This window comes from Neovison vison, chromosome 8 (assembly GCF_020171115.1).
Source record: "Neovison vison isolate M4711 chromosome 8, ASM_NN_V1, whole genome shotgun sequence".
In the NCBI taxonomy this organism is placed as follows: Eukaryota; Metazoa; Chordata; class Mammalia; order Carnivora; family Mustelidae; genus Neogale; species Neogale vison.
This window is the reverse complement of record NC_058098.1, coordinates 136,608,764-136,632,364: the sequence shown is the minus strand read 5'-3', so window position 1 is coordinate 136,632,364 and position 23,601 is coordinate 136,608,764. Positions and strand designations below refer to the sequence as shown.

At 46.0% G+C, this 23,601-nt stretch overlaps 2 protein-coding genes across 6 annotated transcripts in view; one reads left to right on the top strand and one right to left on the bottom strand.

The window, feature by feature from the left end:
- ATP6V1C2 (ATPase H+ transporting V1 subunit C2) overlaps nucleotides 1-398 on the top strand; it is a 52,862-nt gene extending 52,464 nt beyond the window's left edge. For all 5 annotated transcript variants that reach the window (XM_044262075.1, XM_044262073.1, XM_044262074.1 and 2 more), the window contains one exon: nucleotides 141-398. In XM_044262075.1, coding sequence (XP_044118010.1) covers nucleotides 141-230 — 90 coding nt within the window. In that variant the 3' untranslated portion in view covers nucleotides 231-398. The remainder of the gene's footprint in view (nucleotides 1-140) is intronic.
- PDIA6 (protein disulfide isomerase family A member 6) lies at nucleotides 339-20,355 on the bottom strand. Its single transcript, XM_044262077.1, has 13 exons — nucleotides 20,271-20,355; nucleotides 14,599-14,740; nucleotides 10,819-10,876; nucleotides 10,248-10,374; nucleotides 8,668-8,774; nucleotides 6,874-7,004; nucleotides 6,382-6,496; nucleotides 5,551-5,691; nucleotides 4,683-4,767; nucleotides 4,482-4,554; nucleotides 3,373-3,531; nucleotides 1,925-2,021; nucleotides 339-1,324 (listed from the first exon to the last, which is right to left on the bottom strand). The coding sequence occupies exons 1-13, from the start codon at nucleotides 20,287-20,289 to the stop codon at nucleotides 1,256-1,258; spliced, it is 1,323 nt and encodes a 440-aa protein (XP_044118012.1). The 5' UTR covers nucleotides 20,290-20,355; the 3' UTR covers nucleotides 339-1,255.
- Between the last annotated feature and the right edge of the window lie 3,246 nt (nucleotides 20,356-23,601).

Genomic DNA, 23,601 nt, shown 5'->3' with positions numbered 1-23,601 from the left:
GTCTAACAGGGAAGAGGCCGTGTGTGTGTGTGTGTGTGTGTGTGTCAGAGCTCGAGAGCCGCCTCGAAACGGGCAGACGAGGCGGGACAGCAGAGTGCTGTCTGCATCTAGATAGAGCGCCAACGTGCCGTCTTTTGCAGGCGTCCGTGGAGATCCCAGGGCTGCAGCTCAGCACCCAGGACTACTTTCCCTACGTCTACTTCCACATCGACCTCAGTCTCCTCGACTAGAGCCGCGCGGCCCCAGCACGCTTTCCTGTCTCCAGACGCCTGCAGACACCTTTCCCTTCGCCGGAGGACCCTACGGAATTCACCTTTTAGAGAAATTGCTCACAAAAGTTAGTTACAGTTGTATTTATTTTTTTTAAGTTACAATAAAGAAATGCTCAGTCCTTTGAATGGTCTCTTATCTTCTAACATTACTGGAACTGCACTTTACAGAAACGGGCCCGCCTCGGTCGGTCAGCGGCTGCCGTGTTGGGCCTTCACGGCCACCTCGTGCGGCTGGAGGAAGGAAGCACGTCCGATCCCGAGCTGTGTCCTCGGCCGTATTTCCTAATGGTCACTGGGGACGGGCTGAAGACAAAATCCTGGGCACGAAGGGCAGTTCTCAACTGACCGCCCACTGCTTTTCACCCTTCTTTCTACAAACTCGCTGTACAGCTCACAATTCGCAGCTGGAACTTGGCCTCGCAGGACATGTAAGAAATCTGTGTTGCGGCTGGCCTCCAGATGGTGTCCTCTGGGTCACAGGTTTATAGGGAGGTAAGACATCAGGGTCTTCCCTTTGTTATGTTAATTTACTGGCTAAACATCGGACTCTGATTTTATGATGTGGACACTAATTTCATACATTTATTGGCATTGTCCAAAATATTATTTTATTTTTTAATGGAAAAAAGCCATTAATATTCAAACGAAAGAATCACATTAAAAAAACTTAATATGTAAGAAACAGCCTCCAAGAACATTCAAGCAGCAGTCAGAGGGAGGGAAAATATGTCAACAGCCCATCAGTTTTCCTCAAAGTATTACTGGACAGAATACAACCCAATTCACTGGCTACAACAATTCATAGAATTTTTCACTGTTCTCTTGAGATGCAAAGTTCACTGGTGCAGTGTTTTCACATGACCAATCAAGTGCTACTTCTTGGTTAAAAAGGCCACTGGTAGACTCATCTGATCGTGAAGAACGTTCCTTCACTGCTGGGGAACTCTCCCAAGGAAAGCGAACTGAAGTCTGTGCCAAGCCTCTCACAGCTCATCTCTTTCCAAATCATCCAGCTCCACGTCACTGAGGTCGATGTCGTCTTCCACGGGAAGCTGGAAAACAAAGCCAACGTGAGGCCCTGCAGGGACTTGGCGGGGGAGGGGCGGCAGAGGGAGGGGCTCCGAGCGCCTGGGCTCACCATGGAGCGGTCATTTCTAGGGATGCCCCAGATCGGAGAGCCCGCTCCTCCCTCACCCAGCTCCTGCGTGAACACTGCCCATTATGTCAGCTGGAAAAGCTGAGAACTTAGGTGGAGCATGAATTTAACAAATTCCCACCTCCTTAACACCGACAGCCATTTAGCTGGTCCTTCGGAGGAGGAAGGGGCAGAAGTGAACTAGGATAAACACTCATCCCGAAGCTGTAACTGTTTCTCAGACACCGAGTAAATGAATTCCAGGCTAAATGCTCAGTTTTGGGGTGATACGCAGGAAGGAAACCTCGATCTTTGTCAAGAATATCCAGTGCCATGCGGCCCTGAAAGGCTGCGGAAGGCAGGACGTCTGTGACCCCATGCCAAGGCTTCCTCCCGGTGGAAAGGACTCGGCTGACAAACAGCAGAGAGGCACACGGACAGGGAGAGTTAGAAGCGGCTGGACAAGCAGCCCAACGACAAGTCCCGCGGGCACATGGCCCCCTGGCAGGGGACTCACCTCGCCATCCTTGCCGTCCCAAGGCTCTCTGGCGCTGATGGGGGGGAAGGCCCCGCCTCCGACAGGTGCGGTCGAGCCCCGCCCGAAGGAGAGCTCCCTGCCGGGGAAGGACCAAAGCGAGTGCATGTGCATGAACAACGCTTTCAGTATCTGTGGCTTTCAGTATCTGTGCTGCCGAAGCAAGCACATCAATGCTTTTAAAACGGCTACTTGCCTACCAGGTGCCTGCGGAGGCATTTCTCACCTCTCGCTCCTGAATATGGTGTTATCTTTGCAAGCAAGGACAGCAATGCGACCAGGCGTGAAATTGCTCAGGTCTTGGCATCAGGTAAAACCAGTTATCACCAGTAATTAAGAAAAACTTATTTTGCTTAAATACAAATTAAGTACACAAAAGCTATCCCAGGTGGTGTAGAACGTGGGCGCAATCCTGACAGTTCCAGACTAGTTACCTCCTCTGTACTCAACAAACAACAACAAACCAGAAAAGAAAAACTAGTTGAAAAGAAGTACGAATAAAGTCAAAGCTGGGGTTAGAACCGGTCATTGCCAGTCAGTGAGTCCGAGGGCTCAATCTTGTTATTTATTGCCCTCATGCATTTCCTAAGGTTCTTGACCCTGGAATCCGCTGCTGAAAATGGATGACATTTTTCTAAGTAGCTGATCTCGGAACAATACGGGCTAAACTATGCGAGTCCATTTACACAGATTTCTCACACTACAGTAACAAACCATTTTCTCTGATTTTCTTAATTGTTTCTTCTTCTGGGGTTTACTTCAGTGTAAGAATACGGTACACAATACATAAAGCCTACAAGATACGTGTTCATCAGCTCTTTACCCGGAGCTTAGTACCAGCTCTGCACGAGTGGAGAGAGACAAGGTCCGGGCTGACGAGGTTCACCGTTGTGAAAGGCACAGTTATAAGGAGAAGCATTCACCCAAACAGTGCAGCGCCGCTGCCTTCTATTTGCTGGAAGGCGATGAAGTCAACTTTGGGATGAGCTGAGGAGCAGGGCCGACAGAGAGCTCCAAACTGTCTGAAGTCACTGCAGAAGTAAGCTCGTTTCCACAGAATGACCTTCTAGAGCTAATGGCCAGAAATGGAAGCCATCCTACCTGAGGTCAGGGGCACAGAGCATGCTAGGGTGGGAATGGGTGAGAAAGGGCTCCTTCCAGCCCATGTGAGACTTTTATGAGGATCAGGAAGAGTTCAATGCCAGCGGCACAAAACGGCAAGGTGGCCATCGCTCTGTAGAATCCTTCCACGGGAAGGAGAACACAGCTCTTACAGGAAGATGACTTAGCACGCAAACATGTAATTCGACGGAATGCCAGATGCCAAACAATTCCAGCTACTGGCTGGTCTGTGCAAACCCAGTTGTGAACCCACACCACCACAGAATGAAGCCACGAAATAAAAACAACTCGAGAGAGCAAGAAATTACCTGAGAAACTCATTAATGCCTTGCTCGCTGAAAGACCCTTTTAGAAGAGCAAATTTCATCTTGCGTGCATTGATGGCTGCCATGGCAGGGTACCCAAACCCTCCGATCCCCAACGCATTTTCAAGTTCCGACTGGGCTCCAGCTTCAGTCCACAGCCACCTAGAAAGACAGGCGGGTTTCAGGGTAAAGATCCCTTTCAAATTAGTTGAAATATAATTAGCAGGTATTGAAAAAATGATTACACTCCAACTATTTTATGGAATGAAAGGGATGTAGAAATAAAAAAGTTTACCAAAATAATGTATTCTAGACACGCTCTTAACTCCAGTCCCCTCTTAGAAGCCCTACCCTGTACCTCCAGAAGTCCCTCAAATCTACAAAATATTCCTCCCAGCCTCTGAAATATCCACTAAACCTGGTAAATTTTCTGTCTGTGTTACCTGAACTCCTACTGATCACTGGGAGGATTACACATGCTCTCCAGGAGTGTGACTTTGTAAAATTTACTGACATGTCATTATTCCAGACCTATGAACATGCTCGACTGCGTTTCTTTACTCAACTGCTACAGCAGTGAAGACTAAGGGGCACCGGAAGTGCTTTTCTGTAGGGCCACAATCCTGGGAACTTGGCACCTGAGCGGGGCAGCAGGGGCAGGAGGCAGGGGGGACGGCAAGAGGTATTGAGGACGAGAAGCAAAAATGTTCAACAGGAGGCAGACATACTGTACCTTGAAATCTGCCTGTATCTGCCCCCTCACCTGGAAAAGGGTAAGAAAACAACCTTCTACTTCTGCCTTATCTAGCCCTCAAAGCTGTACCAGAGTGCAGTTAGGGGACTCGGTTTTTGCTTGCAAGCTGGGACCCCAACCACCATTTAAAATGACTGCTCTGAGCAAGAGTACACCGTGGCACAGATGAGTGTCTTTTATACAAAGAAGAGTCCTGATTGCTTTTCCTTCTAGAGGATAATTGTTATTTACCTATTTAAAAAAAAAAAAAAAGCCAGAGAGAAAGAGGACACATCTGACAGAGAACACAGTGGAAACCCAAAATTCCGGAGCAATGAAGGTCTTCCAGCCAAATCCTACTGAGATAATGACAACTTACCCCCACATTTTCTTTTTGTATTTGTCTGCCAACTTTAGAAGAACTTCTAAGTACGAGTTTCTTCCAGCAGCTCCTGATTGAAACAGACAGAATTTTTTCAGGGGAAAGAGAAAGGAGTCCGTCACATTCATCAACCGAGCACGCGTTCTCGGAGCCGGGAGCGCAGAGCGGAGACGGCGAGGGAGCCTCTGCTCATCGTACCGGTATCCAGAATGTGGGGCAGCACGGCCACGACACAGAGCTGATGCTCCTCACACGTCTTCTTGGCGATGTCCTCACTGATGATCTGTGGGCCCAGAAGACAAGGGCTAGTTGGAAGGCCGCTGACACGAAACCCAGAGGTCAGTGTGACAACAAAGACTTGTCACATCCCCTGTCACATTCACTGAAGAGCAAAGCAGTTCACGGGACCGAGTGGCTCCTCCTGAATATGACAGCCTCGTTAAGTACTGTGGCACCAGCGACCGTTCTGCTCTGTGACGGGCTCCTGTGATCTGTCCCTTAGCCCGCCCTCTGCGGTGCCAGCGGACATCACGCACACACAGTCTCTGGAGTGACAACGCCTGGCTGCAGCCGGGCTCCGACAACCACTAGCCAGACAGACAGACAGATACGTGTATTATATATGCACAAGCCCTTGAGGCTCTCTGTGCCTCTGTTTAAAAATGTAAAATGGAGGTAAAAGCATATTTACCTCTAAGCATTCGTGTGGGAACTGAGAGGAACAGACGTACACGTACCCGCACGATGCCCGCTCCATGCTTAGCTGCACAGAACAGCTATTACTTGAAGAACAGGGACAGCGGGACTGGAGGCGTTCTGTGTATGAGCAGCCTGGGACATCTAGCGCTGCAGTGTAACTATTTTAGTGCTAAAAGTTATGAAAACGCAACAATTTATCAGACAGATCTTCGCCACTTGGAAGTACAGTATCACTTCCAAGAGAGCGCTTTAGGAGAGAAGGGAAAGAGCTCATCTGAAAAGACAAAATGAGAGTCATCACTGAGGCAGAGCCCCCGCCATCAGACTGGACAAGTGCTTCCTGTCTCGAGTGAAGGAAGTGGTTTACCTCAAGCAGCTCAGGAGGTGGCGCATTCTCAGAAAACAAATCCAGAGCCCGGGAGACGATGTCGGATCGCGTTCGCCCTCCATCATAATCCACAGGAGACTCTCCCTTCTGAAATATCTTGATTGTAGGAAATCCCCTAATCTATGAAAAAGACAAGACAAGACAATCAAATTGACATTTAGTAAGAAATAAAATAATCTCTATGGATTCTAAACTTACCTTCTAGGTCATTTAACAAAACAATGTCCCAGCCTACATCAGTGATCGGGGATGAGACACAAAGGTCTGTTAACCAGGTGGTTTTAACAGTCTGCCCACCAGGCTTAGCCAAGGCTCATTCAAAACTCACCTATATACTTCATACAACACATCTGTTCTAGAACAAATGGACCGACTTTGAAAGCAATGTTAGTGACTTGTAAAAGCCTGGGCAAGCTGAATATTTGCACTAAGCACACAGCAGAAATAGTGAGATACTGGATTAAAAAAAATGATAGTCTTTGGACTCTGAAAAACAGTCTGAGGGGTTTGAAGGGGCGGGGGGGGGGGTGGGAGGTCGGGGTACCAGGTGGTGGGTATTATAGAGGGCACGGACTGCATGGAGCACTGGGTGTGGTGAAAAAATAATGAATACTGTTATGCTGAAAATAAATTAATTAATTAAAAAAATGATAGTCTTGAGTTGAAGATTTAATAGTTTTAACAATCAAGTCATTTAGTTTCATTACAAATGCCCTCCTACCACACAGGGAGGCTTGGAACGCTGGCTGAAGTAAGAGTTGAAAACACGGGTGTATTTCTGAGAGAAACGAGCCTTACAGACACACTCACCCCGTATCGGCTGGCGAGGAACTGGTTCGCGGTGGCATCCACAGCGGCGAGCTTCACTTTTCCCTGTGTTTGCTCTTTGACCTCCGTAGCAGCAGCAGCCCACTCTGGCTCAAGGCTACAGAAAAATATTTGCACCTTAAAGCGTTTTAACTCTTGGCACAGATACTTTAGCTGAGGTGTGCATGTCTGTCCAGGCCTGTGAAAGCACACCTGGACACACCTGTGCGCGTGTGTGGCACGAAGCAACACCGCCCTTCCACGTTTCCCTCCCGGGCCTTTTGTCACTGCCCTCCCCAAATCGGGACGTTGGCTCCCTGCTCATCTCTGAAAACACAAGAGAAGATTCTAATGCCAACGTGTAACCATCACTTAGAGTCCAGAGTTTTTCTGGAGATCCTGGGGATTACCTAGGTCTGGGCCCGCTTCCTCGAAGCAATCGAGGTGACCGTACTGAAAGCACCCGACGCACAGAACTCGGTAGAGAGCGCTTACTTTTTGCAGTGTCCACACCAAGGAGCATAGAATTCAACCATCCAAACATCATCACTATCAAGGACGTTCTTATCGAAGCTGTCGTCCGTCAGCTCAATCACATCCTTCTTGCCTGAACTTTCACTCCTACCCTGTCACAGGGGACACTGAACATTAAACTAGGCGTGGCCAGAAAGCACATTATTCCTGTTCCAAACAGATTTAACAGTCTCACCCACATCTTAATGAGGTTTGGAGCTTTTCTTTCAAGTGAAAACTTACTCAGTTTGGGGGCATTCCTTAACAGTATTTTCGCGTGTTAAGAGGTGTTTACTGTCAATTACCAGCACCTACAGTGTAAGCTATCGCACGCACCTGAGTTTCGTCCTTGCTGTTTTGTTAAGGGAAACCCCACACTGCTCACAGACGCGCCCCATAACACTACTCTAATTCAGACCGGGCACAGCTGCTCCTTCATCCCAGGATGTTAAATGCACCACAGTTGCCACCTTTCCATAGATAGAATCCCTATCCCTCAAGAAAGCTTAATATAACATTTAATCCCTTTTGTCGAAGAATTTTCTTTTTTTAAAGTTTTACTTATTTAAGTCCTCTCTACACCCAATGTGGGGCTCAAACTCACAACCCCGAGATCAAGAGTTACCCGCTCCTCCAACTGAACCAGCCAGGTGCCTCCGAAGAACTTTCTTGAGTACCAAGGCTCAGAAGTAGTCAGTTCTGTTTACTGCTTACTGGTGCTTGGGCCAAAAGCCATGGAAGTAGGGAGACAACTATGCCCATTAAATGTTGGGAGTTTGACTTTAAAAAAAAAAAAAAAAAAAAAAAGGGACGCCTGGGTGGCTCAGTTGGTTGGACGACTGCCTTCGGCTCAGGGCGTGATCCTGGAGTCCCAGGATCGAGTCCCACATCAGGCTCCCAGCTCCATGGGGAGTCTGCTTCGCTCTCTGACCTTCTCCTCACTCATGCTCTCTCTCACTGTCTCTCTCTCTCAAATAAATAAAATCTTTAAAAAAAAAAAATGTTGGGAGTTTGAAATAAAGGATAAGAGCTTGGAATCTCTGGGTAACTTCTTCATCTGTGTAAGGAGCTAGTTTTACTGGTCTCTTTAGGAGTCAAGGGCCATTTTATCTCTATTTGTAAGAATTATGTCTTCGCGAAAACATAAGTACATCATGGTTAAACACCCCATCTCCTACACGGACATCTAAAATACCAATCCACGGAACAAGAACTCCTTTGTCTTCTTCCTGTCCATTCATATGAGTTTTCTAGGATTTCACGCTGATTGCCAGATACAGGCCAAGAGTGGGGGTAGAGCTCAGTGGTAGAGCATTTGACTGCAGATACAGGCCAAGAGATCATTCAAATTTCACCCCTCTTTGCCCAAAGTCCATCTGGTCTCTTTTCTTTCCACTTTAGAACTACAAAGGCCACAGGATCCCAGAGCCTGGCTCCCCTGGCCTGGAGCTCTTTCTCTGTCTACAGCTCAAACTCTTCCATTTTAGCACGGGGACACAGAAGCCCATCTGTGGCCTGGTTCTTGGCCTACAGTTGTGGCAAGCGGCCCTGGGACTGCCTCTGAGGAGGTCAAACGAACAGGATGGTTGGTTGACTCCCTCTGGCATTAGCTGATCTAACCTGTTTTTAACCGAAAGTTCTACTATCTACAACAGTAGTAGTGACTTAAAAAAAGTAAAACAACAACAAAAAAACCTAACCTATCCTCTACAAGGAATCCATACTCTGGCATCAGAATCATTACACACATCAAAAACTAACACTATACAGCCTTACTTGCTTTCCAGAACTGTATCCGCCGCCCCTTCCCCCAAGGCGATCCTTGACGAGCTGGCGGAGAGCACCCAGAGCAGCATCTACGATGGCTTCACCAGTTCTGCCACCTACAGGAAGACACAGGACAATCAGACAGACAGGTGGCAGTGAGCTGTGTGACTGGAGGACACTACCTCAATCTGTCAGCTTTATCCGATGTTTGAACACACCCAACAGTATGAACGTGTATTTAACACAGGGCCAAGTTCTCCCTCTAATGCCTTTTGCACTAGACTTTTCACTGGGAAAACCAAATCCCCTTCTTCAGCTTTAGATTACTAGTGTGAATAAGAACACCTTCCTGTTCACCTATCAATATCATCTACAAAGGAAAGTAACTCACAAATGTTTACATAATGTGCAACATGGACACAGATGAGTAAGAAACTTATTATCTAGTTGCGACAGCAGAGAGCAAATTACCAATTGAGAAAAATAGAAAAAACTAGTTCTATGATAACAGAGAGAAAAAAAAATGTGGACAAAGTAGGATATGAAATATGTGAAGCCAAGAAACTAGAAAGCAGTCCAGGCCTCTTTGTTCTACCCTGCATATGACAGTTATCTTGGGCCTTTTTTTAGGTTCTCTAGCTGAATTTAATCCTAATCTAAGAAGTATTAAACCCTGTAACTGAAACTCAATAATGACAACAGCCCTTAGAAATTTCATCAAAAACTATATTACTCAGGGCGCCTGGGTGGCTCAGTGGGTTAAGCCTCTGCCTTCAGCTCAGGTCATGATCCCAGAGTCCTGGGATAGAGCCCCGCATCGGGGTCTCTGCTCATTGGGGAGCCTGCTTCCTCCTCTCTCTGCCTGCCTCTCTGCCTACTTGTGATCTCTATCAAATAAATAAATAAAATCTTTAAAAAGATAACAAAAAACTAACAAACAAGAAACTACATTACTCAAGAAAAAGTCAGGGGGCTCGTAATGGACTCGGAAGTGCGTGGTTGATATAGGCCGTGAGGTTATCTTCACAGTTTAAAGGCAAAACTCTAACAAAATCTCCGGAAATTTTCATTTTTTTAAAAAAATAGTTTCTTATCAAACTCCCAAGGAAGAGAGAAAAACATCTAAGAACACGTTCCAAGTGTGTCCTTCCATGGCCCTGGCTGACAGGTCCTCACACCGAAGGGCAAGCTGTGAACAGACCACAGCCTTCTGTTCCCTCTCTATCTCCAGAGGCCTCCACCCTCTGAACCAGCACCCCTTCCTCCAATCTACCTGGGAATATACCAAATTAAGAAAGGTACTACCAACAAAGAGAGGGTTTTCTCATTCTAGACCAAGAGCTGGTGAACTCTTCGTGAAGGGCCAAACAAGAACTTATTTTCAGCTGGGCAGGCCTCCCTGTCAGCAGCAGCTACTGGATGCCGCCATCTGAGCGTGAAAGCAACTATAGACAATACGTTAACAAGTGTGACTGTGTTTTAAAATACTTTATTTACAAAAACAAATGTGCCCTTGCTCCTAATTTTGACCTACCTGTTCAAATTAGAATTCCAACCAGGGGAATGGAGTCGTTAGGAAAAGTCCTTACCCTGATAATCTTCTGGTCTGTTTTTGTTGGAGCCAAAAATCTTAATGGTAGGAAAGCCCTGAACGCCGTACTGGCCTCCGAGAGACTGATGCTTATCCGCGTCAACTGCGCCAACTTTTACAACATCCTGTGAAAACAGAAAAGCGTTAGCTACTTTTCTTTCAACTGGAGCAGATTCCACAACACCCACCATTCGATTCTTGTAGACTCAGGGACAAGATGGTAAAGGGCAGGGTTAGGCTGACAAACAGAATTAATGAGGGCTTTAGCCTGGACAATCCTTTCTGCATGGAATGATGGGTGAGACAGAAGCCAGCCCTGGAGGGAACTCGGCAGCTCCCAGAATCACTATGATGAAGAATCATCATGTCACTCATCTGGAAGACTGAGTTAACAAAAATAGACAACATAAAAATTAAATGTATGCTATCCCTTTGCTCCCTACATGATTCTGGCACCAGAACAAAGGCTCTGAGCTTCAATATGCAAATGACCTTCCAATCCTACATCAAGCCCAGCTGCATACTGATTTACACATTCACAGGGGAACGTGGATGTCTCAGAAACTTACTTTTAATGCAGTTGCTGCTTTCTTCCATTCCGGTGTCAACCTCTGGCAGTGGCCACACCTTTTAGGAGATGAAAACACACGGCAACAATTAATGTCTTTAATCCCCAATTCAAAAATACTCCACCAGGGCATCTGGGTGGCTCAGTCCATTGAGTGTCTATCTGCCTTCGGCTCAGGTCATGATCTCAGTGTCCTGGGATCAAGTGCTGCATCAGGCTCCCTCCTCAGCGGGGGCCTGCTTCTCGCTTTCCCTCTGCCAGCCATTCCCCCTGCTTGTGCTTGTTGTCAAATAAATAAATAAAATCTTAAAAAAAAAACAAAACTCCACCAGCAGTCTACTGAGTGGCTTGCACGGGGCGGGTGCTTGCCGGGAGTACATGTACTAATAAAACCTGACCAGTGACGAGAAGGAACTAGCCATTTTAAGTGGCTTTACAATAATCCTTTTTTATATATTAACTTAAAAAGTTTTCAAATTACTAAAAAAAAAAAAAAAAAGTTTTCAAATTACTGTTTAATCAAATTATATTTAAAGAGTTTAAACTGTTCCCTGTAACTCTATCCCTGGGTAGGAACTTTAGCATTTTTCTGGTTAAGTGTACCTCAGTGTGTGGTCTGAGTTCTGTAAGGCCAGGCGAAATGCAGATTCTTAGGCACCATAAAATTAGAATGCCTACAGAAGGGGTTCAGGAACCCACATTTCAGTAAGCTAAGCTAGTGATCCTTAAGCCCACTGGGTTTGATATTCCCTGATCTAATCCAACCTCTTCATTTTATAGATGAGGCCATCAATATTAGAGCCTAAATCTCAATGCTCTTTGGCTCCCACAGCAGCATGTGGAGCTAAAAATGTACATGTAATCCCAAATTTATAAGCCTCGCAAGCTGAAAAGTCCTCGATATCACAAGGTGGGGTTAAAAGGGCAAGAGAGAGCAAGAGAGAGGCAGACGAGAACACAAGAAAAAACAACTTTAATCTTGTAGGGAACAATATCTGAAATAAATTATTGTAAAACATAACACATACAGATGAGTGCTTTTAAAAAGTTATACATATACAAACCTGTTATGTTTATACCCTTTATCGAACCTGCAGACATTATATTGTTTTTACGGCTGAGTAACATCCATTGTATGAAGATACCATAACCAGTTTACGCATAGGTGATTATTTTTTGTTTTCTTTTTGAAAAAACAAAGTCAAGTCTCCTATCTAGGTTTCTAAAGACCAAATGAGCAAATACAATGTGCCAGCACCATGAGGAGCCCTTCACACAGAACTTCATTTCATCGGCATGACACTGAAGATAGGCCTTGTTATCTTCATCTTCCAGATGAGGAGACAGAGATGGAGAAATTAACAAACCTGTCCACTATCACACAGTGGACCGGTGACAGACCTGCTGGATAGGTCTCTGACTCCAGGTCCCACGTTCTTAATCACTATGTACTATCAGCTTCCACAGGGGCTAAGCTTAATCCAATATTTTAGAAGTCAGGACCTTGGGGCACCTGCATGGCTTGGTCATTAAGCATCTGTCTTTGGCCTCAGGTCATGATCCAGGGGTCCTGGGATCCAGCCCCATGTCAGGCCTCCTGCTCAGCAGGAAGCCTGCTTCTCCCTCCCCTGCTTCCCTGGCTTGTGTTCCCTCTCTGTCTGTCAAATAAATAAATAAAATCTATAAATAAATAAATAAATAAATGTCAGGATCTTCTGGGAAATGTCCTGGAATGCTGCTTCTACATACTTCTATCTAATATCCTGCTGTCCACGTGCTCCTGCTTAGAAGTCCAGGAGTCAAAGTTTTATAGGACTTTGCGCCTCTTTAATTTCAGCTTATACTATGAAAGGACTCAAATCAGAGTCTGTCAAGAGCATATGTTACCTTCAGTTTTGCTATGAAGCACAGTAAATTCAGATCAAAATGCCACATAAATCGAAACAGAGCGTATCTCTAACACAAGGGTTCCTCGCTTGTGGTCCACAGACCCTGGAGGTGTTGGTAGACAAAAATGCAGGGGCTTCAAGAACTTCTGATGGGGGGGGAGACACCTCTATTTTGCTAACTTGTAATGGAAATGAAGGCTTCCCTTCAACGATGGACATTACACACGCCTACTCTTAGATCCCTGCCACAGCACTACATTTCTCTTCCAGCCTTGCCTATGCTCATCACTACTTCAGAATGATGGTGTCTAGGCGTTAGAGCTGCTGCCAGATCTTGGTATTTACTGTCCCAGTGAACGAGTACCACATAACCACATCAAGATTTATTTTAATATTTTGATGTTATTTAGATATTTTAGGTTCCCTACACAGTCCTATATGCTTTATTTTACACGCAAAAGAGGAAAATCTTTATTCTGGAAGGAATTCAAAGCCTTCACCAACCTGCCAAGTTCGAATACAAGAAGAGGGGAAAAAATACCTGCTCTAATGAGACCTCCTGTTCCCCAGAACATTAGGAAGCAAAACTGCCACTAACAGTTAACCATTAACTACAAGGTCCAGATCCGGCTTTCTCAATGATGCTCTTTGGTTTAGTTTTGGAATGAGGTATATTATCTTTATATAGTACCTCCCCAAAACAATGTCAGTTACTCATGCCATAAATGATAGAAGAAAAAAAAATCTAACATAAAAACTGCATACAAAAGCATTCAACAACAGAACAGTTTGTACAATTACTATCTGTACATTTACTAATACAAATGAATTAACCCATACAGAATGCTCATTTGGATTTAATAAAAAAAGAGAGGCTTTAAAAAAAAATAATAAAGGCACTCAGATAAGTAGTATTCACAATGTGGCAACATAAAAGTAGAGGGTTTTACCTTAATTTGCTACACTGGACATTAACTGAAATAGTCCATGAGGACTGGTAATGAGTTTCCAAAAGTCAGTTTCATGGTCTTGCAAAGGAAAAAATTACAGCAATAAAGGAAAACCTTCCATCAGGTATTCCTCAAATGTACCCTCTCAAGCAAGTAAGAAGAATCTGTAAGAATTTCACTGACTACATCTATGTGAGCATAGGGGGCGCAGCTCACATCTAAAAGGACTTCCTGAGATCATCTGCAGGACACAGCTGGCTGGGACCCAGGTCTCCTAAGGGTACTCACGGTCTGCTAGATTACAGAAGTAACAACCTTGAGCACATTTTGCAGTTTCCATTCATTTGTCTCTACACTTGTCTATTTGTTGGGTTTCTGTTTTGTTTGCATTATAGACTGAACTACATAAATAATTGTGCAATACTGCATTTTGACTACGTATAATCATGCACCATTAATTTCAACAATAACTGCATCTTTACCCCACAAGGGTCCTCGTCGCCAGCAATGCATGTAAGGAAAAAGAAGAATTTTAAAATTAAACCAGTTTTTAATGACCTATTTCTGGAAGCAACACTCTTCAAGAAACAGAATGTAATCAATCTTCCCTTTCCTGTGCCCAGTATTTTTCAGCATAAACGCGTTTCCCTTCCATCAAGATCCCATTTGCCTCATCATTGAAATATACCTTCTTAAAATCAGAAGAAGGATTTTATTTCTTCTTTTTTGCAACAGTTAGCTGCTTCAACCGTATTTTTTCAGTGGACTCAATCTCCACGGCCTTTAACTCACACCACTCTAGGGAGTCTCCCACTTCCCTACTTCTTTTAAACAAGCAGTAAGCTAGATAAACTAGATGACTGAATAAAACCACACTTTCAAATAATATTTTCTCTAACTTTATGAAGTACCCTATATAACCCACAACAGCTTTCTACTTACCAGGGAGCATAGAATTCTACAAGCCACAAGCTATCACTCTGAATAACTTCTCGGTTGAAATTTGATGGAGTCAGCTCGATCACATCGTCGCTGGAGGAATAGAGACCATTCGCTGCCAGGAAGAAGGTGCAGCTCATCAGACCTGCGGCGACACAAAGCAAACATTGAGTGAAAGGGTTCGTGCTCTGGCAGCAAACTCAGCAACGGGAGTCAATAGCCCAAGGTGCTCCTGGGGCAGGGCCCTTCTGACCCCCAGCCCCGCCCCCTGCTTGCTGCCCTTGCAGCCCCTGGGATCTCCCTCTCCCTGGCGCAGGACACAACAAGGACACAGAGGCCACACTTTCACCTCTCAAGCTGCAACTGACAAAACGTTTCTTACTTCATGATTATACATGAACATCTTCATTCTTCACAATCACCCTGGGAGGTAATACTACTACGGCCATTTCATGGGCGAGGACACTGAGAAGTTGGGAGGCCACCCTGTGAGCCTGGGCAGTGCACATAGCACTTATTTCTTGTGACACACAGCTGCGATATTAGCACGCTACCTTTACTACTTTCGGAGGAAAAATCACTTGCTTCCTCCACTAAACTGGGACTCATCAAGGGCAATAACCGCTTTTATAAACAGTTTTACTTCTGCTAACACTATCATGGCAATCTGTAGGCACTTAAAATGTTGTTGGATGCGCTTACAAAGAATTTTCTCGTCCATGTTATAAAGCGAGCATGGAGTCCTGCATTATTAACAGCACAGTTTAGCCAAATTGTGGACCTTGTGCATTTTGCTAGCTACTCTAGGACTTGAAATGTAATTTTTAACAATTATATAGGAAAACAAGTTCTGAACTGACTTACAAATATCTTAAGAACTCAAAAGTTCTGAATTGGTAGTACTACCCAGTTCCACCTCCTCCTTTTAAATATATATAGGACTTCCTTGTTTTCCAACTGCTTTGCATCTAATACAATATGCTTAATAATGAACTATTCTTTTTTTTTTTTTAAAGATTTTATTTGTTTATTTGACAGACAGAGATCACCAGTAGACAGAGAGGCAGGCAGAGAGAGAGAGGGAAGCAGGCTCCCTGCTGAGCAGAGAGCCGGATGCGGGACTTGAGCCCAGGACGCTGAGATCATGACCTGAGCCGAAGGCAGCGGCTTAACCCACTGAGCCACCCAGGCGCCCGATAATGAACTATTCTTGACTTTAATATTTTCTCATTTGCTGGCTTTGGGTTGAAAAATAAACTTGATGATATTAGAGAAATTCCTGTTACCTTTTCTTAGGATCTATGAAGATGATCATATAATTTCTTTCTTTTAATCTACTGATGTACCAAACTGTGAAACTGACCTGTCCTCCGAGGCAGCGTGGGCGCGCACCATCTTAGTCACATTTTCCTAAGCCTTGTGGACAGAATTTGGAAGACTTCAAACGGAGCTTTGCTGAATAACCCAACGGAGAGTTTCTCCAGGAAGGCGTGTACACCAGTGCTAACTGCTCCGCTGCTAAATCTTCCATCTTCTACTTACACAGCACTTTGAATCTTCAAATCACTCTCAAACACAGTAGGTCACTGGGTTTTTCACAGCATCACTAACTAAAGAGCAGGAATCGTCCCTCTTTGATAAATACGGAAACAAAGGCACATCCAGTGGCCCATCTGTGGCCTCTGACTTCTTTTTCCAAGTTCTTCCCATTAAACCACTGTTGTCTTTTTACTGCTCAGGTGAAAATGGTTCACTAGGTCGTGGGCATGAAGGAACAATGTAATCATACTGTTCAAGAAGACTGCGTCCCAGGGGTGCCTGGCTGCCTCAGTCAGCAGAGCAAAGCATGCCGCTCTCAATGCCAGGGATGGGAGTTCAAGCCCCACATGACCTGGAGACTACTTTAGTTATTTATTTATTAAGATTTTATTTATTTATTTGACACAGAGAGAGAGAGAGCGCAAGCACATGCGTACACAAGCAGGGAGGAGTGGCAAGTGGGGGAGAAGCAGGCTTCCTGCTCAGCAAGGAGCCTGATGTGGGACTCGATCCCAGGGCTCTGGGATCACGACCTGAGCCAAAGGCAGACCCTTAACTGACTGAGCCACCCAGGTGCCCCTGGAGACTACTTAAAAAAAAAAAAAAAAAAAAGAATATTGCAACCGTGTACTTTACTACGTGACATAAAAGGTTATCATGCAGAGGGGTATGACCAGATTTGTTTTCTAGAGAGTTTTCTGGCTGCAATGTGGGAGAGTGGTATCACCCAAACCCAGGGAAAGTTGAAATGAACAACAGTAAGACACGCTAGTGGGAGGTCAAGTAGGAGACTGAAAACTAACTGCGGGACTTGTCCTCCGCCGCAGGACAGCTATGGCGGAGTAGTGAAAATACGCAGCAGCCAATCTGCAGAAGACTGGAGCGTAGGAAGGAACAAGTTGATGGAAACAACAGGTAAGTCTTTAAAACAAGACTTATTATGAAGAGCACAAGAAGGCAAGCAAATGTGGGGTGGAAGGAAGGTTTCTCTTTTAAGAGGAGTGATCTGAGCGTGAAGGGAAAAAATATGGGGAGTGAGAGAGACTAAGAAAAAGTGGAGGAATCATGAAACAAAATGCCTGGAATCAGGAAGGGAGGGAACCAGAGCCAGTGATGGGGGTAGCCTGGGACAGGATGACCTCCTTTCCCACTTCCCAAGATGGGAAAGGGTGCATGTGGATGGAGATCAGGCCATCCAAAGTGGGGTTCTCTTGGTAACTGCTGCTGCCCAATACAGCAGCCACCCGCCACATGTGGCTGCCCCAACAGGCACTGATGGTATAAAAAACCCACTAAATTTTGAAGACTGGGTAGGGGGAAAAAAGCATCTTCTTAGTATTTTTGATATAACATGCTAAAATGATATTTTATATACACTGGGGAAATATATATTAAAATTAATTTCACCTGTTTCCTCTTACCTTTTTAAATGAGGCTATTAGAGTAGTTAAAATCAGATATAAAGTTTGCATTATTATCTCTACTGGACTGCATTGCTCACTAATCTTTCTGTTGCTGCAGGAAAGGTTAAGAGGAGTTTGACGTATTTAACAAAGCAAGTAAATTAAGAACCTAAGCAGAGAGAATCTTAATTCTGAACAAGCTTAGAACTTAAGACTGGTCCTGGAAAATCTTCCACTACTTTCTAAAGTTTATCATTTTTTGTAAAATCAACACGAACTGACACTTGTTCATTACGTTGAGCTCACTGAGGAATTTTCAAAAATGCAAAAGAAACCCATCAACAGTTCCACTAGGATGAGCGATATTTTGGTGACTATTTTTACCGACATCTCCATGTAATTTAGAGGTCTAAAACTTTTATTTATATGCATGTGATCTTACTACACATTCTTTTCCATAATTTTTTTTCACTCAAAATAAGTTAAAGACATTTCCTATGTAGTTACAGATCACCTTCACCCCCTACATAGCCATTCTTAATGGCTCTATCATGCTGCCAGTCTACCCCCACAGAATTTATTTCCAACTTGTCACAATTAACACACTAATGCTGAAAATTCTTATACTTGCCTTCTCCCCCAAATAAATATAAATATTTCCTTAAGAGAGAATCTTACAGGAGGGATGGGGGAATAGCTAATATTTTGATGTATGTATCTGTCCAACTACTCTCCAGACACTGACATGTTAACTATGAATAATGCTTAAATGACATTACACACCAGAACTGTCTAAACAACTAAGATATATTAACTCACTTTGAGAAATCTATGTGGTATGTATCATCATGCCCATTTTTAGACCAGAAAACGGAGCCACAGAAAGGATAACCTGCCTAAGGCCACCTCATTAGAAAGATGGTTACGCAATCCAGATTTTTAACCAAAGGACTGGAGACTGCATTCGTATAATCCCAGGGAGGGTCATTAGGTAGATTGTGGCAGGAGAATTGGTTTCTTTCCCTTCTCCATCAATCAGGGACAGCAGGCTGGAGTCACCTAAGGGATGGGCCACGATTTTTACCTCAGGAATGTGCTTCCTTTCCATACAAAAATGGTCATGACATCAGTATAACACGGACTTGGGCTTTTTTTTTTCTTCTAAACATGTTGTTGGAGTTTTTATTTTCTTTAAATTTTGCCTGATTCTCACAAGGGACTCCCCTTTCTTTTAAATGGCTCTCCAGTGGAAATGTCTGGATAACAGAGATTTGAAACCCAAATTCCTTAAAAGGCAGTATAACCTAGTAGGGTTAGAAAGAAATGAAATACTCAGAAAAACAAAAACAAAAACAGTTCAAAAGATGCATAAATTCCAACAGCAGAAAGAAGGGAGTCACGATCCCCTATGAAAACCCTCAAGAAAACCAACAAAAAACCCCAGACCACTTAAGATGATAAAGTAGGTCAACCTCCACTCATGAACGTTCTGTTTCTGAAATTCGCATCGCATTTCCACTCACTGATAATGAGCACCAGTGGGAAACTGGCATATCCGAGTGTCTAGAATCTATGTGAGCAGATGGTTCTGCCATCTGTGGCTCCCCATTATTCCTCCACAGTAGTTAAGGATGTTACAAACCCACATCAGCAACATCTCTGCCCTACACCTGCTAGCAAGAGTACACGATCCCAAAGCGGTCATCTAGAAACCAGCAGGGCTCCCCAAAAGGTTGACTAGCATTATTCGAATCATGAGGTAACTGCCAGAATCACAGACTCTTCGGGAGCGGACTCTGAACTCACCCGAGAGCAACTAAACAGAGACTGGGATCCTCCCCCCTCCTCTATGTTCTCTCCGCAGCCCTACGGCAAATATTTATATCTCGCTTACCCTCCAGAGACCTGAGCGAACTCATTCATCCTGACAACGGCCCAGAGTGGCAGCACCGGCCCAGAGTGGCCAAGCGGCCCGCTCGCGGTCACAGCCAGCACAAGCGGGGGCGGGCGGGGGTCTGGTCTGCGCCCAGGGCGTCCCGGTAACGCCGCTGAGAGCGCCTGGGCTGGGCTGGGACCAAGGGGCGCCAGGAAAGGGACGGGATCATCCTCAACCTCCCTCGCCGTCGTTTCTAAAACGGACATTTACAGAATTCGTGGAAGTCCGCGTTCCACCGAGTTTCTGAAAGTTCCACCGCACTTAAAGGGCTTCTGGAAGGCTCCGTTCCCTCTCGCAGGCAACTCTTCGGTCTGATCCCAGGGCTGGGTTTTGATATTTCGATCCTCATCAGTGGGAATTCCACAGAACAGGTGGTGACCCCGCGGCCGAGCCGCACGCAGGCCGGCGTGAGGACAGCCGGCCCGGATCGAGGGAGCCCTGACCCTGACCCTCTCAGGTCGCCCCCGGCCGGAACCTCCGCCAGGGATCAAGGTGCTCCGCGCCGCTCCCACGCAGCTCTCGGCCTCGGCTCCCGCCCGGCCCGCCGCCGCCCCTCCGCCCCGGGTTCGCGCCCAGCCCCGGGGCTCCGCGTCCCCGCCGCGCCACGCTCCCCTGGGTGGGCTTCGGGAGCCCCCGCCGACGTGCCTCCCCTCCGCACGCGCCGCGAGTCCGGCAGGGCCCCGCACCCTCGCGCCGGCCGGGCCCGCCATCCCCCACCCCTGCTCCGGCTGAGACCGCACGCCCGCCCCGCCGGGACCTCCCAGGCGGCCTCCCGACACCAGGAAGCCGGCGCCTACCCAGCACCAGGCGAGCCATGCCGAGCGCCCCGGCCGTCGTGTAGTCCCGCCGTCGCCTGAGCTCCGCGCGCCGCGCCCCCGCCGCCCCACGTCCCGCCCTCGGCCGGTGAGGCAGGCGCCGGGCGGCACGGCGGGGACGGGCCGGAAGGCGTTCGCCAAGCCGTGGCCACGGCTCATTGGTCCTCGCGGGCTTCGCTCATTCGCATAGCCAATGGGAGGCGGCCGGGTAGAGGTTCCCGGTTTGATTTTTTTATTGGGGGCGGAGCGAGCGGCGGAAGGAGGGACTTGCTGGGGGCGGGGCGGATCAGCCTCTCTTTTCTCCGTGGCCCCCTGGTCCTCCGCACCCCGAATTGGGTTTTCAGGGCTTCCTGTCCCTCCTGTAGAGTCTGGGGTTTGGTCCTTGTTATCTTAAGGGTCTTTATTCTCCCTTTCCCTCCCTGGCCTCTAGCGACCCTCTTTTCCACCCGTCACTCATCCCTTGCCCCTCACTCCCCACCCCTTGTTCTCTTTGTCTGGGGGTGGGGAGTAACTTTTTTTTTAGCCCTCAGTACATCTGGGAGCCAATTAAATAACATGTTAATTATATTTTTCTAATCTTTCTCGTCTACCGGACGAGTATTCAGTCAAACGCTTGCAAAGCACGTACTGTATACACCACAAGTGAACATGTACTTATTTTGTGGAATTACTTTAGAAGTTCCCATCTCGGGGACACCTGAGTACAAAACCTTGTCGCTGATAGAACAGGTTCTCTGTGGAAGCCCGCGGGCCTTCAGTCTCAGAGCTCCGCAGTACGGGGTGGGGGGGGGGGTGGTTCCTTCCTTGCCCTGTGGCCTTAGCAATGCCATCAGTTGCAAAATTTGCAAAAGTTAAGTATTTTAAGCGTAGCAGGCTAAGATGCTGTATCTTTCCCCTCTGATTTCTCGTCCTGTGTTTGGAGTGGACTTGAGCATTTCGGTTTTGTATTAGTAATGGTTTGTTTCTCTGTAGTGCTGAGTGCCTAAGGTAGCTCTGATTCTGGCCAAAGGATTTAGCATTAAGTGGAGTCCAGGAGTGGTGAGGGCCTGTAGGGCTTCCTGGAGGAAGTGGAGCTACAGCTGAGTCTGAAAGATTTCCCAGGCGAAGAGAAAGTCATCCAGGCATAGGAAGCTAAGGGAGTGAAGAAGGCCCAGCAGGGGGAACTGACACCAAGGGAAATACAATGTCAGCCACAACCATAGACGAAATTTAAACATTTCTAACAGCCAGGATGCCTGGGTGGCTCAGTGGGTCCTGGGATCGAGTCTCACGGCAGGCTCTCTGCTCAGCCTCTGCCTGCCTGCTCCCCCTGCTTGTGCTCTCTCTCTCTGATAAATTAGAAAGATCTTTAAAAAAAACTCTCTAGTAGCTGCATGGGAAAAGTAAAAAGAACAGCTGAAACCAATACAACACTATATGTTAACCACACTGGAATTAAAAATTAGAAAAAAGAAAAACAGATTAAATTTAATAATAGAGTTTAACCCCCAATGGCCCCAATGTTATCATTTCAACATATGATCATATAAAAATGATGAATGAGCTATTTTACTTGTTTTTTCATGCCAAGTCTTTGAAACCCAGAGTACATTTGATACTTAGAGCACGTCTCAGGTTAGACTGGCCACATTTCAAGTGGTCAATAACAACCGCTAGCTAATGGCTACTGTATTGGACAGCACAGTTCTAGAACCTCCTTCGAGTGCTTGACTGGTTCTTCTCCAGTTGAGTAACTGAAGAGCAAAACGGGAAAAAGCTAGCTAGGCACCGAAGGCCTCGTGTATCCTGGAGGCTATGGGGAGAACAGAAGAATTTAGAGAACACAGATTCAGCCGTCAAAAGGTGGATTTATCTAGAACATTCTGTCTCTTTTTTTTTTAAAGATTTTATTTATTTATTTGACAGAGAGAGATCACAAGTAGGCAGAGAGGCAGGCAGAGAGAGAGAGAGGAGGAAGCAGGCTCCCCGCTGAGCAGAGAGCCCGATGTGGGACTCGATCCCAGGACCCTGAGATCATGACCTGAGCCGAAGGCAATGGCTTAACCCACCAAGCCACCCAGGCGCCCCCATTCTGTCTCTTCTTAAACAAAGGCTTAGATCTGTTCACTGTTCACTCACTCATTCACTAATCCTGTCCCTCACTCATTCCACTCATTCACTTGACGAGTATTTCCTGAATGTCCATTTATTGCATGGTCCCTGGTTCTGGGGGTTACTCCAGTGATTAACAGATGTTCCTGGCGGTGTAGACACTCACAGTCCAATGAAGGAAGCAGGTCAGTAAAAAGCTACAGTGAAGGAATATCCAGAAAGTTCCATGGGATCACATAGTAAGCAAGCAGTTTGTTCTCTTTGAGGGAGTCTGATGTGGAAGAGATTTCCTGCCATGGCAGGAAGGCCGGAGGGGGTGATCCAGGCAAGGGCGGGCTCGTGAACAAAGGCACAGAAGTAGAAGAGTACCGAGTGTGCAGTCAGTCGCGGGCAGCGGTCCGTAGCGGGGCTGTTGAGACTAGTCTCAAAAGCTATACTAAGCCACAGAGACAGTGAACACAGCAGGTCAGTTTTGGGTTCTTTTTTTTTTTTTTTAGCAACACTGGGTTTTAAGAACAAAAATGTCAGAAACATTTTACATGATTAGCTTTCTTGAATTCTAGAACTTTGGGTGCATATTCAGCATTGTTCTTTAGGTGCTCAGTCAATAAGAACGGAGTGTTCCAGAGTTGGGTGACCAAGATTTGAGGCAGTTGCAGAAAGTCCCATTGGCCTTGGTCGGAAGCTGAGCCTGTCAAGCCCCAGCTCCGGGCTATGGTTCCCGAAAAGACTCATGGGACAACCATAATATTTTCTGAAGGCTCCTCTGCAATGTCTTGATCACCAACCAGAAGTGAAGAAACCAGAGGATTTAAGGAGGAGGAAAGGACAGTCCAGGACCTTGACTTTTGTCCCCTCCAAGGGCAATGAACAGAATTAGTAACTCAGATTTCCACTACCTTTCATATAATTAATAATAATAATAATAAATAACATATGATAGCTTTGCACGTCCTTCCCCAGATTTTTTAAAGCAGGGTCGGGAGTGGAGATGTTGGTGAATAAAGTGGAAATTCTATTTCCCTATCATTTCTGCTCTCCACCAGCTGGGTTACTGTGGCTGCTGCCTGTCTCCCCTTGTCCCTCACCCTGACTTCCAAAAACACCCCTTCCACCCAGAAAGGAGAGGAGACAAAGGCAGATGGGGCTGGGTTAGAATGAACATGTTGGGGGCACTGTCATGATCGTTATATGTGCTCAGAAGTGAATGCAATGAAATGAA